The sequence below is a fragment of the Protopterus annectens genome, chromosome 14.part0 (assembly GCF_019279795.1).
Source record: "Protopterus annectens isolate FY-2018-M chromosome 14.part0, PAN1.0, whole genome shotgun sequence".
Classification (NCBI taxonomy): domain Eukaryota; kingdom Metazoa; phylum Chordata; order Ceratodontiformes; family Protopteridae; genus Protopterus; species Protopterus annectens.
This window is the reverse complement of record NC_056748.1, coordinates 554,349,880-554,371,183: the sequence shown is the minus strand read 5'-3', so window position 1 is coordinate 554,371,183 and position 21,304 is coordinate 554,349,880. Positions and strand designations below refer to the sequence as shown.

The following is a 21,304-nucleotide window of genomic DNA, read 5'->3' as shown; positions in this document are numbered from 1 at the left end:
AGAAAAAAAATTAGAAGGAGTTGTGATTTGATTTTGCCAGTGTTCTAACTGGTTTGTGGACATTTTGGGGGTAGAAAGTTGTAATTGGTTAAGAGTAGGAATGGAGCATCTGCATATTGAACTAGTTTAGCCTCATATGTAAAACTGTAAAAACTCTCTGTATTTAAGGACTCTAACTGTATGCAAATTTATATTTTCCATATTATTTGTGTGTCTATATGTATTCTGTATGTGGAGTTTTTTGGGTCTATATTACAATGTTGAAACGTAATATCGAACACCAAATGAGCGACACATATTCATCGAAACGCATTTAAGCGATTTAATGAATACTTTTCAGGGCAAAGGTGTAGTTGGCCAACTACACAGTGTTGCCCTTTTCTCCACTGTAGTGCAATCTCGAAGTTGGTATATTTAGTTAGGGGGTGTGGGGGGCAGAGCCGCTTCAGTGTTATAATATAGACCCGAGTTTTTCACCCTGGGCCAGTGCTGAAAAGGGGCAATCTTCAGATGGGCCATCCCATTAAACAAATCCAAATAAAATGTTATGGTATGAATGTTGTTGATGAAAATACTAAATATAATGGGTCATAATATTGAGCTTTGTGGAACAGTTGTTGAAATACTTTGAAAGTTAGAGTATAACTGAGGTCACTTTGTAACTTGCAGTTTATTACAATCTGTTAGGGAGGTACCTATGGAACCATTGCAGGGTGCAGTGACTAATGTTCATGTTTATAAAACTTTGGAGTATTAGGGGTTGGAATGCAGTGTCAAAAGTTTTGGGATGAAATAAAAAAATGGAAGCTTTATAAAAGCCTTGGTTTTAACGGCATTTAGGAGATGGATTAATGCTATATAGGAGCTATACCTAGGTAAGGACCTATGTTTGATATTTGCAAGGTTTTTTTTTTTTTTTTTTTTTTTTGAGATGATGAGAAATTGATTCTGAATGCATTTTCTAATATTTTTGATATAGAAGATAGAATAGCAATAGGAGTATACATTGAGAGATCAAATTAAATGTCACCCTTATGGGTTGAGATTATAAAAGACTGTTTCTGGAGTTTTGGGAGATATTGCACTGCGTTTGATTGGTCGATTAAACTGTCTACATGGTGTGCTATGGAGTCAAAGGTATTCTGATTGTAGAAGATCTGGTGCTAGGCTGGTAATTTTTAATTTTTGCAGTAACTTTTTATTTGGATTATATTAATTAATTGTACGTTAAGTAGACCATTAGTGAGGTCTTTGGAATGGACTAGGTCTGGATGATAGCTGAGTAGGCAGTGTTTATGAAGTGTTTGTTAATGGAGTAAGCAATATCATAGTCTGTTTGTAAAGGAAGTGAGTTAGGGGTGTTGTTTTCAGGCTTTAGTAGTGTGTTTATACTAAACTGGTATTGTTTTGGTTTGTGTTTGGATTGTTGTAAGGTGTATGCCAGTTTGCTCCTATGCAGTAGGGAATCAACACGATTCCTAAAAGTTTTATAAGTTTTCAGTGAATTAAATTTCATTGGATTTTCCATTGTTCCATGCTTTCTGTCTGTTTAACAAAGTTGTTGTGTTTTTCTTGCTGTCCAGGGGACAGCTGTATGTTTGACTTTTCTCTTGCATTGTGGAGCTATGGAGTTAAATATAGACAGGAATGTTTTGCAGAAGTAGGTAATTGCTTCATCAAAGATAAGGAGTTTAAGTGGCTGTCAGTTACACTGCCTACATCGGTTGTTGAGGATGTCTTTAAGGAGTACTGGTGAACCAGATCCAATTGACTGGATGGGTAGCTACAAATTTATTCTGGAATTGACTGGTATGGTTCTCCTGAAGAAAGGAGGTGTGACATGAGTGAGGATACTGGCAAGGTGTGAATGGCTAAAAGACTTATTTGTATCATAATGTCTATGAAATCTATAAATCTATGAAAGGTAATGGTTTTAGAATTTTTGTACCATCCCCAAGTACCACAGATTGGGTGATGGTCTCTACAGAAGTCTGAGAAGCTACTTTATGATAGTATATTTGATGCGGCTGAGGTTATCATCCAGTCAGTGATGCTTTTTGTGCCAGTGTTTTTGTCTGTTCTTGTTAAATCAGTTATTAGAAGCCAAAAAGGTTAATCTGCAGAATTTATTTAGATGCGAGTTTATGGGATTGTAATACAGGCCAGTCTATGTTTACATCTCCTATGGTAATTTGCTCTTTAACATTTGTAGAGAAGTAAGAGAGTATATCTTCTAATATGTTAATGTTTCTGTTGATGGTTGTAATGGGATATATATATATATATAAAATAGATAATTGGAGTTTGGGGTAGGAGTTAACAAGCAGTGTAGTTAGTAATGATTCAGATTTGTCAAAGTGTGGAGTATTGTAATTAGATTTCTGTAGGCTGAGGTGGTTAGAGTAGACATTACATAGTCCACCAGCTTTATTTGAAGGACAATCTGATCTGATGACATTTTAGCTAGGCAAGATTATCTGTTCTTCTTGCATACTAGATTTCAAACATGTTTTGGTAATAGAAAGGATGTCAGGGTTAAAGTGATCATTCCAGCCATGGAGCTTATTTAGTTAACGGCAAAAGCTGTGGGAAATGGAGGAGTATTTTGACCTTTTTAGGGTTAATGGGTTTGCCACATATCAGAAAATGAACTGCATTTTATTTCTAAGGTAAGTAGGACCTGGCTAAGTCGAATGTGTTTACATAACAGCAATTGGATTAAGTTTGGTTTATGATAAGGTAGCAGTTTTATATGCCCTGAAACTTCCCATGAGATGTGTGGGATGAATGCAAAAATAGCCCACCAAGAATCTATTAAGCAACAATGTACGAAACAAATTGAACAAAAAGACAGAAAACATCATTCATGGTCCTGTTCACGACAGTTTTTTTTTCACTGTATTAGTCCTGTTGTTTTACAGTAGTTTATCTCTGGAGTGTGAATATGTTTTGGTTTGTTACTATTCAGGTGGTTGAAATCCATTCTGCCGAGCCTGCAGATGAAGCACTCAACATATTAAGTATTTTTATATGGAAGCAAGCTGACTCCCCCCAAGCAGTAGGCTGCACCTCTACACCCCCATCTAATAACTAAATCCAGGGACAGCAAACCAAATCTCATGGTAGGTTAATCACTTAAAATGGGTTACATATTCTGACTTCCAGGGCTCAGACATATGGGCTTTGGCTAACTGTCCAGTAACAGATTATCCAGCTTACCCCACAGACTGCATTCAGTTCATACAGCATACTGAAAGCAATATGCACTGCCTTTTTGAGAAATGTTCACTCAAATGTCCCTTGTGGCACCCTTCTCATTGGACGTCTACTAGATATTCATTCAGCTCGTCATCTTTTAGTTGTAACTTTCATAGCCTAAAGAGCTTAAATGACAGCAGATTCATAACATTTCAAATTTACAAACTTTTTTCAGCGTGGAAGGATATGGAGTTAATAACAAATGATAAAGGGGCGGTAAAGTGAAGCACTTTTTGTGTGTATGTTAAGCTTCATTTTACAATGTCAAATACCATTTGGTGAAGATTTGTCAGGCACTTTACTTTTTCTGCATACAGTGTTGACCAGGCAGCATTTAGTTCATGGCTTGTAATTTGGCTTCTCTTCTGACCGCTCCCTCTTTCTGCTGATTTTATATTACCTTTGCCTCTTGGCAGTCAGAGACAATAAACTATTCTAGTCTGCACAGTAAGAGCACTTGACATTTTACCCAACCTCCCATCTTCTCCTTACCTCTTTCTCTACGTTATTCTTGTCCTGATGAATGTTTTCATAAATTCTCTCTTTATTTACCTTCTTGTTCTGCTTCTAAATACATTTGTTTGTTTTTTTGTGCTTATCCTGCTTCTGTTTTCAGTTTGTAAAATTCTCCCACGATTCCTCAATTTACTCTGTTCTTCCTTTACAGCGTTGCTGTCTTTGATCCCCATTACCTAACTGGAAAAAGGTTACCTTTCTTTGGTCAGATCAGCGTTCTGATAACAGATCGCACTACAGAGGGGATCGGGAAATTTACCCTCTTCCTCACTGTAGTGAGATCTCTGAGTTGAAATATATACTATGCAGGGGGGCTTGCTCCCCTGCAAAAACTTTACCAGTAACATGGACTTTTGACATTGGAACTTCCGGTGTTAGAATGTCGATTTTGTGGTTACTATTTCTGACATTTTGGTAATTCTGTATTACCAAATTCGAAAAACTAATTTGATCAAAACGTGGAAAATTGTTTTGATTTTCCACATTTTGATAGTAAACCATCTCTGACATCATAAAAATAATCCTGACATCAGATATGATTCTGATATCAAAACACGAACCTGAAGTCAAACACTTGATCCTGATATCAAGCACAGTGAATGTGCTTCAAATCAGATATTTGCTCACTTTGTCAGAGAACTGTTGCAGATATCATACAGATGGTCATAACAGATGCATCAGATACCTTCTCCTGTCATATGTTTACTCAAGATATCAGAGTCATGTTTGTTCAGTGATATTCAGCCCTTCATAAGTCATAAACATGAAAGGAATGCCTGCTTTACTACAGAAACCTACCCAACAAGTAACAAGCCATCAGATGTATTACATCAATCACTTCGAATATTTACTTTAGGTACTTACTCATGATCAACATATCCAGTGACCCAAATGAAAATACCCACTGGAATGGTGTGGTATGACTGCAGTCACGAACCTTTAATGTTCATGGCCTCATAACACATAATGTTTGATAACAACTATCAGCATTTCCTGTGAACAGAACTGCATTTCTTTCATATTGCATAAGACGTTTTACAGGTGTGGCTATCTTTGGTAGAACTTTCTAAAATCACAATTCAGTGATAATGTGTGCATGTCCTCAACAGTGCTTGATGACTTATTATTTTAAATCAGTATACTGACTCGAAGATGAAAAGGTTATGACTGAAACACCATTTTGTTTTTGTTTGAAAGCACATATTTTTGGCATTTCAAAAATATACCATAAAGAGATTATTTCATAGAGCCAGCTCAGAATATGGATCAGTTTAGAAGTTACGTCTGTTGCAATGCAACAAAAAACATACTGTGTCCTTAATTTCTTCAGGTGTGCAGTTAGTACTGCTGCTTTATAGTACTTGGTTCTCCAGTATGGTTCTTGAAAGGAGTGGCTTTTTTATGGGAAATTTCACCTGGAGGCCTGTTTTCCCCCCATTTACCAAAGATATAAAGTGCATGTGTGTGTGTGTGTGTGTGTGTGTGCGTGTGTGCGTGTGTGCGTGTGTGCGTGTGTGTGTGTGTGTGTGTGTGTGTGTGTGTGTGTGTGTGTGTGTGTGTGTGTGTGTGTGTGAGTGTGTGCGTGTGTGCGTGTGTGTGTGTGTGTGTGTGTGTGTGTGTGTGTGCGTGTGTGTGTGTGTGTGTGTGTGTGTGTGTCTGTGTGTGTAAGTAAAGAGACACAATGACTTTTCATCCAGGACTGATGCCTACGTTATACCTGTAAATGGTCTGGATAAATTCAGGCTCCTCGTGCCCATGAATTAAATAAAGCAGATACTGAAAGTGAATTAATATTTAGACATATTTGTGTAACTGCATTCTTTAACACTGCCGGGTAACTTACCAGTTAACATGAACTGATATGCATTGTCAGAGATGGAGAAGATGTGGGGAGGGGCTTCCTGACGCTTCTTTCCTCTGTACCCACCAACCACTTCTGGGTTGTACACTGGCAACCACTTGTAAGGGTTAACAGTGACACAGAAAAGGCCAGAATAGGTCTGAAAAGGAAACCAAACAGTAGTTTGAGGCATAGTCTTTTTAAATAAAATTGCATATGACGTTTGTTATTTTACTTACATAGATCATCCAGGCTGCATAACGATCTTTGAGGTTATACAGCACACCTGGCTCATGTAAGTGTGTTAACATGGCCATGTCTTCGATTTTATCAAACTTGGGAGGGTTCTGTGGAAAGACTTGATCTTCCTTAACTGTTACAGTCTGTAAATGAAGAAAAATTATTCAGTAATATTTGAGAATATTGATAGGGTTAGAATTTTAGGACACTGGAAAAATTATAAACTTACTTGGCCACCCACTGTTTTAACAGTGACTTTGCCACCCTCCTTGCTTTGAATAGCACCTTTAACATATGCTACTTTGTCATCTATAACAAAAGTGGCTGATTTTGCATCAAAAGGACGATTCTGGGCTTCAATTCTTTCTTTCTCTGATTTTCGGAGAAAGGGGGCAGCAACGCCAAATATTTCCATTTCTGCATCTGAACTCATGGTTGCAGCTCACTGTGGAAACACAAAGGATATATATTTTATGCTCATTACTTTAGAATGCATACAAAAGAGGCATGTCAACATAATATATAATAAGGAGAAACATTTATTTCACATGCTTTGTCTAGCCTTCTAGCCATTTACGTCATCTAAATGAAATGAATGCTGTGAAATTATTCTTTATATCAGAGCAAGATAGAAGTGGACAGAAACAGTTAACTCATTGAGATGAGAGAGACAGAGAGTGACAGGGGCAGAAGAATGGAAAAGGGTTGTAGGAATTATGAGACACAGATTAGGTACATCATTGGGACTTGAAAAATCATCACAGAAAGTGAGGAAGGCTAGGACAGTGGGACTGGAAATGCAAGGTTGCAGACAGGAAGGACCGTGGCATGGGGCTACGTTGCCACCCTTCCCATTATCAGTAGGACACTCATGGGTTATGCTACCTTAGCCTATTGCCCACTGTGCAAAGCAGTGGGACTTGAAAAGTCCTGTTTTTCGATCTCACTGATTCGCCACGGAAAAGCTGCAATTACTTCCCAGTCTTCCACAGCAATTTAGGTATGTCACCAACCTGGACCTGCAGATGGAGTTATTTCCTGTTAGGTCCGGGTGTTGTAAATCATGCAGCAATTGGCTGGAGTTCATGAAGGGCCATGGATTGGGGAAGGAAGAGCCCTACAATGATTGCATATATAGAGCGGTTTATTATAGGCCCTTCTATAGCCACTAAAGAAACAAAGACTGAGATTTGTCTTTTTTTTTTTCTAACAACATAATCAGTAGCAGAGCCAGCCAGCCAGATTGCCACTCAACCATCCATCCGGATGCTCCAGTATCCATCCATCCATCCATCCATCCATCCATCCATCCATCCATCCATCCATCCATCCATCCATCCAGCCACTCCAGCAGCCATCTATCCTGCCAGCTAGTCACTCCAGCAACCAGCCAGCCAGCTAGCCACTCCAGCAGCCAGCCAGCCATCTGGTGAGTAAGTATAAGTAGTATTTTATGGCTCTAGCTTTTTAAAAAATGGGAATATTGTGTTTTATTTAAATTTTTAATTTTTTAATGTTTCAAGGTAAATGGGTACACTGTACAGTATATACATTTGTGTAGTGGTTATTTTGAGATTTGCAAGTAGTAGTTTTTAAAGGTACAAAAAGTGTGTGTGTGTGTGTGTGTGTGTGTGTGTGTGTGTGTGTGTGTGTGTGTGTGTGTGTGTGTGTTATATACTATATGTATATATATATATATATATATATATATATATATATATATATAATTTAATCTGTAATTGCTATGATTGTTTTGGGATGATTTGGAAGTAATTTTTAAAGGTTAAAAATGCATGTATAGAAGTTTTGTTTTTTATTTCTGATGGTGGCAATCTGCATGGATAAATGTAGTGTACTTGATATATTTCTAATGTTATTGTGGCTGTTTTAGGAGACTTTGCATTTACAAATGGAAATGTTTTGGGACAGTTTGCACTTTTTGGATGGGAATGTGTGTAATTTAGTTTTTTTAATGCTGTCTTCCAGAAGTTAAGATATACTACTTTGGGTATTTTTTATAGTGGTTGTTTAGATACTTGCAAGAACTACTTAAGTGAAAATGTGTGTGTGTATAACGTTTTATTTTTTACAGGGAAATGTTCATAGCTAAATGTAGGGCATTTGGTATTCTACTTGGTACATGTTCTTGTGGCTGTTTTAAGACAGTTTGCTTTTATAAGTGGAAATGTGTTTATTTTATTTTTAACATTGTCTTTAATAAGTTTAAAATGTACTGCTTTGTGTATAATGCGAATATGGCCATACTGCTGTTGGGCCTGTTCTTTGTTTAATCGTTGCGCTGGGTAAATTAGTGCTATAGGTTAATTTCTATCAGAGTAGTCATGGTTAGTGTACTATGTAGAATTTAAGAGTTTTTTTCTTTTTTAAATAAACGTAATTGTTATTTTAATATGAGCAGTATTTTTTTTTCTGTAAAGTTTACTTACTGTTACAGCTGCATAATGCATGTGTTTTTGCAGTAATGCTTCACTTTTACTGTTAAAGCTGCATAATTTAAATGGTTTGTGAGATTTCAGTTTGCTGTAATAACTTCATACTGCTGTACCCATAGATGCAGCTCCTTCACCATTCCTGTGGTGATGTCATGGTAGAGGGTGTGGCCAGTGTGTCATATTGGCCACACCTCATGTCCCACTTTGGCCCATTTAAAAGATTGCAACCCTACATGGGGCAGGACTTGACGGAGGTGAGAACCCACTATGAGAAGAGGGATTTACTGGAGGCTGAGTCATCAAGGGACTAAGTCTTGTCAAGTGAGAAAAGGGAGACAAGATTACCATGAAACTGGTCATAGGCATAAGCTTTAGCAAGATGTGAGAGAATGTGAAAAGGGTTGTCACCAATTAGGAAACCAGATACATGTTGTGCTGTATGTCAGAGGAGACCAGTGAGCTGTTATCAAACATAGCCAAGAAGATGTTAGAGAAATTCGACAGCTGGAAATTAGACATAGCAATCTCACACATGACTCCTCCCTACAGTAGCCAGTACATTGATGAAACAGAGGATTAGGATTCCAAGGCCAAAATTACTTGTTCTTTCAGTCCCGATAATGTGCCAGACTGCCTTCTTGTCAACACTAGACATTGTTTGGGTGACTCACAACTAATCTTATTCAACCTCAGCCTCTCCACTGGATTGATGCCAGAGAAATACAGAACCACAGTAGTCATCCCACTCCTGAAATGTGATCACTACTTATCCATGAAACTATAGACCTATAAATCTCACCAGCCTTATCTGCAAATCATTGGAAGATATCATTATGGAACTTATTAACAAGGACGTAGGCAGTCTACAGGCCTTGGAAACATGCCAGTTTGGGTTTGTTAAAGTCAGATCCTGCCTCCTCGATCTGGTGGCTTCTTTGAACATGTCACTGGTATATTACATTCAGGCATATCTCTTCACACTGCCTACCAGAACCTGTGCAAGGCCTTTGATACCATCCCACACACTGGCTTTATCAACAAGTTAATCAAACTATATGTAAACCCCTGTATTTCCCTCTGGATAGCAAATCTGCTAAATGAGAGAACCCAGTCATAGGTTCATAGGCTCATAGGTAATACTAGGCTAGCTGCCCTTGTGGGCCCTTTTAAGTCTAGTCAGTTTCTGTTAGAAAAATCTATACATGCTGCTTAGAAAATATATTTACATACATGCTGCCTAGAAAAATATATTTACAATGTGTGCTGCTTAGGAAGATGTGTATTTAAACATTCAAACATATATAAGTTGTGTGATCAAATATATAGAGAAATGTGTGCTTTAGTTAGAAATAAATGTACTTAAATCCATAATAAAGAACAAAGTTTATGTAATGCATTTAATTCTGTCTTACTAGAATAATAGTAGAAATAAACCTGCATATTATTGCTTGAAGCACAAGCTGCAGTGTAATCAGAAATTTGACCTTGGCAACTTGCAAACACAGTCTGGCTCATGTCTTTCAAGTAAAGATTATTTTGCAAAGTTAGAAAATAATAAATCTGTTCGCATGTGTGTCCTCTTTCCTGCCTCCACCAGGAGAGTAGCCTTGTGCGCGCTATCTCTGATAGTACGCAGCTGGGTACGAGGAAGACAAAGAAAGGCATTAAGGAAGACATACATCTATTGTATTCAAACTAATCAGAGAACCTTGAATTGGCTACATCCTCAGGAGGTCATCGTGACTGACCAGGTGTTTGCAAGGCTGTAATATTCTCATGGGAAAAAGACTTTTTGAAAAACACAAATTCAGCACTTTTATGAATTACTATGATGTAAAGACCCTGTCACTGACCACGCCAGTGAGGTGGGCAAAACTGATAATGACATGTATAAAAAATAGTGTCCTCTGTGAATAAACTAGTCAAAATTCTATACAAACTTTGTGTATGGTTTTTTGCCTCCTAATGTACATTAGAAAATAAGATATCTGAATTCTCCTGCATTATTGTTTGTTATTGATTGACATTGTTTTTGAATAACTCAATGATTTTTACAGTCCGATTCTAACAAATTTATTTAACATTTTGGTCCTAATCGTGCCGGAATTCCCTTGGTAAGCTGCAGGTCACAGAGTGCATAAGTGCTAATAAATCTGCGCAGGAGAAGCTGCCGAAAAGAATGGTTCTTCTTAAAGTGAAAAGACCTCCGACTGAATTGTTGTGTGTAAAGAGGCTGTCCACTTTCTGATCTGTGGCTGAAAAGCGGAAGACTGGGCCCCAAGGAGAAACAATAAGAGCAGGAGGCTCAGGTAAGAAGAATTTCCCTCTTTGTCTTTGTTTTAGATCAGGGACCAGGTTACACTGTGCTATTGCTAAGGTTTGTGATAGCAGGGAGAGAGAGTCGAAGTATTGTATCTTGAGTCATAGATCAGGGAATAACAAAGCAAAGTAAACAGTCATTCTAGACACTACTGTGGATATGGGGAAATAAGATACCACGTGGTACAAGAGAAGGGTTACGTAACAGTCTTTTTAAGACATGGAAAATCAGTGCACTAAGAGATCACGAGATCCGCCCCTAATGGATAATGTGAAGCATATGCAATTACAGTAAGCAGATAATGTGAGATATTTTGCAAAATGTGTTAACAACTATAAATTTGATAGTAAACTAGATAAACTTTCACTAGTTAAACTCCTTAAACAAGCTTTAATCTGATGCAGGGCGTCAGGCAAAAGAAAAACAGAAACATTTTTAACAGACAGAATCTCTGAAAAATGAAAACTTAGAGTAGACTGGACTTGCATTAATTAATGCCTACAACAGGAAAATGAGACAGTAGATGGATATTATGCTAGATTATTAAAATGCTTAAAATAACAATTAAAAAAAAAAAATATATATATATACATTTTTAAAAGGTTGCATTGCCTCTGTTAGTAGTTTTATTACAAGGCATATGACAAATCACTGAACAAGCAGGCTGCAAGCCTTACTTGAGTATGCTAGACGTACTGAAAGACACCTTAATAGTAAAAAGAAAAAAAAAGGCACAAGTCTTCACTGCTGAAGACGGAGCTGAAGTATTTGTATTACAGTCAGGTAAAAAGGCATCTAGCTAGGGACTATAAACAAAATAAGAAAGCAATAACAGAAGATAAAGGAGATGTGGACTGACTATATAATAGTGATAATAACCAAAAATCATCAGGAAAGGTTAATAAACAAAAAGAAAATGTGAATGTAGTAGAGGGAATAGAGGAAGTACAAACAGATGTAAAGAATAAAAATGAAAATAAAATTTTAGATTTAGTATTGTTGAGCCTGGAGCTCTACCTAGCAAATACAAAACCAGAAGTAACACTTCTGGTGGAGGGAAGAAAGGTCAAATTCCTGTGTGACTCAGGAGCGTCACGGACTTTGATATACCCCTCCAAGTTACCAAAACATTCTAAATCACCTGATTATATATTAGTAAAAGCAGCAAATGGACAGCTATACAGGGAACCACTTTCCCATAATATAGCAATAACTGACCCTGTTTCAGGTATGACTCAGAAAAGTAAAATTGTAGTTTCTGCAAAAATATCCAGTAAACTTACTGGGAAAAGACCTTGTGCAGATATTTGGCATAGCAGTAGTTCCTACCATGCAGGGTATGGAAGCACAAAGACAAGTGAATGCTCTTGTGGTGTGATCAGAGGGTGAAGCCTATTATTGGTACAGCCAGGACCTAGTTATGATTGGTCCAGGGCAGTAACCAAAGAACTGATAAACGTAGCCATCAGTAAGGTACCCTCCCTTGACACTGATCAGCAGCACTTGTTACATTGTACTCCATACTACTGTAGCACACCAGGACCTAATAAAAATATAAGTAAAAATCCTGCTGACAAATTAATATTACAAACTTTATGCTGGGATACTGAGGGAAACAGTGTAGTAAGCTGTTCATTACCTCAGGAGTTCATGAGATTGTATAAGTCCAATAGACTGCCACATGTCAGCTTGACAAAAAACAAAAGTTTTAAATGGGCAGACTTAGAAAAAAAAGGTAACAAAATGGGAAAACAGACTGATTTAAAAATGTCAGGACAAGGGATATAAAAACAAAACTGAATTGGTTGACACAGACACATACAGCTGTACACTTGCAATCTAGTAAGGACAGCTGATTAGCATTTTTATTAAAAGAAAAAGAAAAGGTCTTGTGTAAAATTCCAACAACTCTGTGGTCAACAGGCAAGTTAAATGTAGGGCTTATTCAAGCAGCAGGACCAGTTACAATTACCCCAAAGTCAGCTTTTAAACCACAGAAAAAAAACAATACATTTTGGAAAAGAATGCAAAAGTAAAAATTAAGCCTATAATAAGCAGCATTACTCAAAAAAGGAGTACTGGTAAAATCTCCTGATTCACCATGTGATACACCCCTATTTCCTGTTAAAAAAGCAAACGGGGAATGGCAGATGGTACAAGATTTATAAGCTGTGAATAATGCAGTAATACCTAAAGCACCTACGGTGCCAGACCCACATACCTTGTTAAATTATTTAAAGCCACAACAAAAGTATTTTACTGTGGTAGATATAAGCAATGCTTTCTTTTCAATACCTATACATCCTGATAGTCAATATTGGTTTGCATTTACATTTCAGGGTAAAAGGTATACATATACTCGACTACCACAGGGATATTGTGAGAGCCCAATAATATTTGCACAAAAAAATGGCTAGCAATCTGGCAGGGTCTACCCCACCAGAAAGTAGTCAAATTTTACTTTATGTAAATGACATCTTGCTAGCAGCACCCAGCAGCAGTGCAGGGTGAATACAGTAGCATTGTTAAAATTTTTAGTAATACAAGGACACAAAGTAAACAAGAGTAAGTTACAAACTTTGGGAAAAAAACACAGGTTAGATACCTGGAATATGTGATATTCAGTAAAGGCAAAATACTAAATAGTGGGAAAGAAAAAAGGGGAAAAAAACAGCAATTTTGCAAGCACCCAAACCAACAACTAAAAAAGAAATAATGTCTTTCCTAGGTACAACTAATTTTTGTTGGAACTGGGTACCAAATTATTTTACAATGAAAAACAAAAGCAGAAATGGCTTTCTGCAGGTTGAAGCAGTTAATAGCTTCTTCATTAGTTTTAAGACTTCCAAGTTATCACAAACGTTTTTTTTAGACCATAGATTGTAAGCAATGGTACATGACATCAGTATTAAAGCAACAACATGGGGATAAGCAATGCCCCATAGCTTACTATTCATTACAGTTAGACCCAGTGGTGCAATCTTTGCCTCACTGTGTACAAGCAGTAGTTTCAGCAGCAATGGCAGTACAGGCTTCAGCCTCAATGGTGTTATTCCACCCTCTCACATTGAGAATGCCTCATGCAGTTGCAATAATTCTGCCACAAGAAAAGTTGCATACCTTTCTCCTGCTAGACATCTTTCATGTATGACCATACTGCTGAGTCAACCTCATATAAACAGTTAGCTTTACCTAGACAAGATCTTACAGATATGCCCTTGGATAATGCTGAGGTGACATATTACGTGAATGGCTCATGCAGAAGGGGTCCTACAGGAAAAATCTGGTGGGGTATGCAGTAGTTACAGACACTAAAAATTTAAAAGCACAAACTTTGCCACACAACTTGTATGCTCAAGCAGCAGAACTGGTAGTTTTGACAGGAGCATGTATTTTAGTAAAAGGCAAAAAGTAAACATATATACTGATAATCAGTATGCTTTTTCTACAGTGCATGTGTTTGCACAATAATAAAAAATAGAGGGATGATTACATCCAGTGAAAACCTATTAATCATGCGCAATTTATTTTGGAGCTATTAGAATCTATTCAGTTGCCTACCAAAGTAGCTATTTGTAAATGTGTAGCTCATACAAAACAATAGGATAAAATTTCAAAGGTAATGCACGAGCTGATGCAGCTGCAAAGCAAGCAGCCTCAGACTCAGAAACTTTATTTTAAATGAAAAATTACAACCCTTTAAGATTTTAGATTTAGACATGTTAAAAATAATGCAAACTCTTACTACAAAAGCAGAAAAACAAAACTGGGTAAAACAAGGTGCAATTTTTAAGAATGGACTGTACATTTCCAAAGGAAAAAAACAATATTACCGTCTAATTTATTTAGATATGCAGCTTTGTTGAGCCATGGGCAGAGCCATGTCTCAACAGGGGGGATGGTACAGTTAGTAAATAAAATATTCCAAACATATGGATACATAAATTATACAATAAAATTTTGTGCAGCTTGTCATACTTGTAACAAGCACCATGCACAAGGAGCATTTAAAACAAGCAAGGAAGTTTCCCTACACCACCATATCCATTCCATACTATTTGTATGGACTTCATAGAGTTGAATAAATGTGAAGGAAAGAAATACTGTTTAGTGATCATAGATATGTTTTCAAAATGGGTAGAAGCTTTTCCTTAAGGAATCACTGTGCTTACCACCCACAGTCAGCAGGACTGGTGGAGTGGTACAATGGGATTTAAAAAAAAAAAAAAAACAAGTTAAGAAAGTTGATGAGTAAGACTCAGAAGAATTGGATTTGCTGTTTACCTCTAGCATTGCTGAGCATGAAAATAGTAACAAATGTAAAGGGTTTGATCCCCTTTAAAGTAGTATTTGGAAGGGCATATTATGTGCCTCAGTAAAAAGCTCTCATGCCTGCAGGGCTGGAGGCTGACAGTTCACTAGCTAATTAAATAAAGAAACTGTTATGAATAAATCTGTTTTGCAGTTTAACTCTTTTTCAGACAAAAGAACTTTCAGCTGAATAAAAACTTTGTGACTGATACACAAGGGCAAAATGGCCAAGAGTAAAGAAGACAAAAAAGCAGAGCAACCCAAGAACTATTGCATAATTATTTTAACTATGTATTTGTTAACTATAAGTGTGACAATTTTTCTCTTATTGTGGTTTTTCCCTGCACTCAACCACACAAGTGAAAGTGAGAAGACGTGATGAACTGTTTATAGACTGACATCCAAATTTCAACACGTACCTGGCCATGAAGCAAGTGTATACAGAAACTATGCACATTTCAAATTGCTGAGTTTGTACAGCTATACCAACAAAATATAATAGACTTTAACGTCCTCTGTCCCTCTGGGGATAAAATAAGACTTTGGAAAGTTTTTTTTATACAGAAACTGTGAAATCACAGGACAAAATTGCTTTATTTATACCTGTTCACACAAAAAGGAGTTGTATGTCTCTACAAAAGTAATACCCTCCAGGTGGGCTGGAGTAATGGTAATATAACAATGTCTTATAAACGTTACATTAAAGTCAAAAGTGGGGTACTGTTTGTAATACTAACCATGATTCATATCTGAGTTCAATGAAAACTACATTAAATGCAGTATGTGACAATCCAGTCTTAACTAAGCAATTGTCTATTAAGAATAGAAAAATGTTTCATGCAGGGATAACACGCATCAGTACCAAAGTAATGATTTTATTTGTGGGAAAAAGGCATATAAATGGTTACCTGAGAATTGGTCCGGCAGTTGTTTTTTTGGGTTATCTGGTTTCAGCAATAAGACATACTGCAGAATTACCTTTGGGTAAAATACGAAACGTAAGGAAAACAGCTCGAGAATCTGAAGGTCCAGTGAGAAAAAACCCTGTGAATCCAGTTGGTAAAATCGAAGCTGGTTGAAAAGGCCATAATTCAGTGAAAGACAAAAGTAAATTGACTCATATAAACTTGGGCAACAGTGTTATATCCAGGGCAGGAATGCCACCAGCCTATGGAGCAGTCAAATCGATCTGGGAGCTGAGGAAGCTGTCAAAAAGTCATGAGCAATGCAACTTTTTCCACCCTAGAATTGGTGACTAATGAACTGAATGCAATAAAAACTGTTGTGCTACAAAATCGAATGGCTCTTTACTTCACCCTAGCGGCAAGAGGTGGTACACGAAGAAAAATGCTGTGCGTACATTCCAGATAACCAACATGAAATCAATGACCACCTAGAGGTAATTCAGCAAGTATCAGCAATGACTAAACCAGGCCCAAACCCACTGACGGACTTTTTCCAGAATCTGTTTGGGGGGGTGGGGTTCCATCCTATTAAACATTTAATTGCTATTTGTGTGGGTATACTCCTAATAGGAGCATGTGTTTACTGTGAAATTCCCTGCATGAAAAGATTAATCAAAAATTTGTTGATATATCTGCTACTGAAACTCTTTACCAAAGTGTTGAAATTAAAAGATTAATTTCAAATGATGCTTTTTCTGAAATATAAAACCAATGACTTACTTAGCTGAAAGCCCTTGAAAGGGAAAGGCTGAGGAATGAAATAATATTGTTTATGTTTTAAACAGAATAAAATGCATTAACAGGAGGGAGAATGTTAGAAAAATCTATACATGCTGCTTAGAAAATATATTTACATACATGCTGCCTAGAAAAATATATTTACAATGTGTGCTGCTTAGGAAGATGTGTATTTAAACATTCAAACATATATAAGTTGTGTGATCAAATATATAGAGAAATGTGTGCTTTAGTTAGAAATAAATGTACTTAAATCCATAATAAAGAACAAAGTTTATGTAATGCATTTAATTCTGTCTTACTAGAATAATAGTAGAAATAAACCTGCATATTATTGCTTGAAGCACAAGCTGCAGTGTAATCAGAAATTTGACCTTGGCAACTTGCAAACACAGTCTGGCTCATGTCTTTCAAGTAAAGATTATTTTGCAAAGTTAGAAAATAATAAATCTGTTCGCATGTGTGTCCTCTTTCCTGCCTCCACCAGGAGAGTAGCCTTGTGCGCGCTATCTCTGATAGTACGCAGCTGGGTACGAGGAAGACAAAGAAAGGCATTAAGGAAGACATACATCTATTGTATTCAAACTAATCAGAGAACCTTGAATTGGCTACATCCTCAGGAGGTCATCGTGACTGACCAGGTGTTTGCAAGGCTGTAATATTCTCATGGGAAAAAGACTTTTTGAAAAACACAAATTCAGCACTTTTTATGAATTACTATGATGTAAAGACCCTGTCACTGACCACGCCAGTGAGGTGGGCAAAACTGATAATGACATGTATAAAAAATAGTGTCCTCTGTGAATAAACTAGTCAAAATTCTATACAAACTTTGTGTATGGTTTTTTGCCTCCTAATGTACATTAGAAAATAAGATATCTGAATTCTCCTGCATTATTGTTTGTTATTGATTGACATTGTTTTTGAATAACTCAATGATTTTTTACAGTCCGATTCTAACAAATTTATTTAACAGTTTCCCTTAGTGACACACACACACACACACACACACACACACACACACACACACACACACACACACACATCATCTACATATCATCTATACACATATAAATATATACATATTTGTCCCCTTTAAAAATCGGCTCTTGGGAAAGTTGAATTTCATATGATTGAGCAAATAACCACTAATGTATCAGTCAAGAAAAAAAGCAAATAACCAAAGTAGTAAAACTTCATAAAGGCCACCCAAAATCACACAGTGTCAAATACTTTATTACCATAAAAAATAATTTATTACCATAGAAAATAACAAAGAGTTTAGCAGTTTTGTCCCTAAATACGTGACTTAATCAGAACTAAAGCACCAAGTACCATACCTCTTAAAATACATCCCCAAATGTGTATCTACCCAATCAAACCATTCACTGAATAATTCTAATTAATCACAATATAACCAAGCAAAGTAAAACTTGGAGAGACAACAATTTAAAGAAAGAGTTTTTTTTTTTAAATACTTGTTTCCAGACAGTTTAAAAATGATTTAATTCCCACAGTTAGATAGGAGTACCCATCACCACGAAAATAATGAAATAAAATAAAATTATTGCTATAAATGTGTTATATACTTATCAAAAACATTATGAAATAGATTAATTTTATGCATATAAAAGCCTAATGAATAGCTATACTAGCAACATATAAAACATCATGCGCACTGTCATATGAAGTTATAAAAGACTTCTTAAAAAAACATTTTAAAGTTACAATAGTTAAAATATTAAAATGTTATATTAAATATGTTGGAATCAGTTTTTATAGCTTTATTACAGCTTGTCCACCCTAAGCTTTAAAGAGCTAGCAATGGAGATGGCATCATTTAACTCTGTTTTTTCCCTGGCATTTAGGTGAATCTGCCAAAGTAATTCCTTATATTCTGTATTATACTCCCATGGGCCATCCTAGGGTTTTGAAACACCTGTTCCAAGACAAGATATCTTACGTCTATATAGGGTGTTAGTCTCCTTCTTCTGACTCACATAATAAAGGTGTTTATATATTCTTTTATGCAGAGAATGCTCAGTCTTGGCAACACAGAAGAAAAGCAAAAATCACAGAAAGCCAGATATATGAACCCAGTGCTTTTACAGCTAAAGCTTTGTCTGAAATGAAAGGTATAATTTAAACCAGATAACCTAACCATCTCCCCTTCATGGATGTAACTACATTGTCTGCAAGCCCCACATTTTCTAGTGCCCTAAACCAATCCCAAGTTTATATTGATCCCAGGATTAACAGCTTTCTCTGTTTTTTCTTTTACGTTAATGCGCCTCTTGTATGTGGGGCATCCCCCACATTTTCTCTTAATTCTGGATCACTATCAAACATTTTCCAGTTTGCTTTAACAAATTTCTTAATTATACTAATCTCCTGGACATATCTGAGCACCAGACTGTTATGTAAAGATGTCCCAGTACTTCTACCTACCTCTGCTTGACTCAAGCTATCCTTGTTAGCAGGCAGTCTATGCCCCAAAAGTAGGAGGAACTTAGACTTCCTACCCTCGTTAATTTCCTGTTGTACCTCATTAAGTAAGAATCCTGGATATCCTCTTTCCTGAAGCATAAGCTTCAGACTCCCTATCTCATCTTGGAGATCTTTATCCTCAGAGATAATTCTAGCTAATCATACCATTTGGCCATTTACTAAACTATGTTTCTGCTTGTAGAGATGACAACTATCAAAATGCAAGTAACTGTTGGAGAATGTAGGCTTCCTGTATAACTTAGATTTAAACTTGCATAAGCATTTGTGTGGAGATTGCAGTACTGTGGGAATCCGGGAATTTACCCTTTTTCCCACTCTAGTGCGATCTCGGATTTGGTATATATAACTTGCAGGAGGTGTGGAGGGTGCAGGGAGGGGGGCTTGTCCTCTGCAAAGGCATAGATTTTTGCCATATTGTTGTTTTTGACTTTTCAGAACGTCAAACATATGGTTGAGACTACAGCTACAAATATCAGTTTCCTGTGGACTTCATGGTTACATACAACATGGTTTATGCAACATTTTGGAATATATAACTGGAGCTGGGAGTTTTATAATTCTGGGTGGTATAGCTAAATATATGAATTGTATAATCCAAAGATATATGATTACATTGGGATTCTTGTAACTGTGATATTTGTGTATAAAAGCTGCAGCTGCAATTGTTATAACATCTGCAATTTTTCATCTATTAAAATTCCAACCAGTCAAATATAACCCAAAAAAGCTTAATCGATGGAAACAAAAGAACAGTTATAACATGACCATAAACTACTAATTCATATTTAAAATAGTATTTTCTCTCCTCGTATAATGATGAGCGTAAATCATATAGCTACTCTTCACTGTCGAGTTGCATGCAGCTCCTTTAGTGACCCTATGAACAGCTGTTGTCATCCACAGAGTTTACTAAGCAAGTAGGTAATGGAAGTAGATTGCCCATCACATCTTCAATATACCAAGCACACTGCACACACACACCTGTGAACAACTTAGAACTGACAATCCACCTACTGCATATCTTCAGGATGTAGGAGAAAACCCAAGTGTCTGAACAAAACCATAGTGAATTTAGGGAAGGCATACAGACTGTGCACAGAAGAAGGCCAGGCAGGAGCCCAGCTACAGGATCTCTTGCTGTGAAGTGACAATGGCACTCACTGTGCTGTCTCAAGGCAGCCATACTTAGCAACACATTACAGAATAGAAACTTCTGGAAATGTATTCACTCAGTTAGTTTTGTTTATGTTTATATGAGATAAAGCAAGTTCTAAAATTCATAATCTATTTATACAAACAGCATGCAGAAAATTGTACTGTGTGTCTACAAAGAACTGTTTAAGGTTTGCATAACATTTATATGCCATGCAGACACAAGACTGCCACATCAGCCATGCACATACATACATATGCCACAATTACCACAACACAAATACGTTTATAATACGTTTATAATTGATCTAAATTTTGTTGCTTTTTATTCCATACAGCTATATTCATTTTGTTTCTAGTATTAATTCTCATCTGAAGTCATTATTTCTAGAAAATGTTTTTTTCTGAAAAAAAATTCTGTCCTGATGCATTCTGTGATTTTTTTTTATTTGGCTTATTCACTTGGACCTTTCTGCCACAGTCTGAACAATGGTAGCTATCATATATGCAGGCAGTTTAAACAAGCAGCACTTTTCAGTGAGATGGAAAGAATCCAGAAAACCCTAGGAAAAAATCATGCACAGGTGAAATGCAAACCCATGCTGCTAACATGGTACTCACTATTCACATAACAATCTTCCTGCACAGTACTTCATATCTTATTGCTTTGAATCATTTTATTAATAGAACAAAATGTAAAATGTCAGGTGTAGAATTTGCTGTAATATAGTGATAAACTATGTGATGCCCTCTTGATGTGCCTGGAAAATAAATTCTATTTTGGCATTGTCACAGTATCCTCTTTATGCTAGTTATGTGGTATAACATGATTTTCTTGAAGAGGAGCTTTGTAGTAGTATATTCCAGAGTATGGGAAGTCTCTGGGACAGGAATCTATCCCTCCAGTATGTTCTGTTTTAATACTGTTGCTATGCTAAGAGTCGCAAATAAATGACACCTTAAACTGTTTTTAAAATTACAAATAATTCCTACGGCATCAGGA

The 21,304-nt window shown here is 36.6% G+C and overlaps 1 protein-coding gene across 1 annotated transcript in view; it reads right to left on the bottom strand.

The window, feature by feature from the left end:
* The window catches only part of LOC122789096 (myosin-4-like), a 232,205-nt gene that overhangs the window by 207,044 nt on the left and 3,857 nt on the right, over nt 1–21,304 (bottom strand). The window contains exons 3-5 of the mRNA XM_044056296.1: nt 6,084–6,299; nt 5,854–5,997; nt 5,618–5,774 (exon numbers count right to left, since the gene is read on the bottom strand). Of these exons, the coding sequence (XP_043912231.1) occupies nt 5,618–5,774; nt 5,854–5,997; nt 6,084–6,287 (505 nt within the window). The 5' untranslated portion in view covers nt 6,288–6,299. The remainder of the gene's footprint in view (nt 1–5,617; nt 5,775–5,853; nt 5,998–6,083; nt 6,300–21,304) is intronic.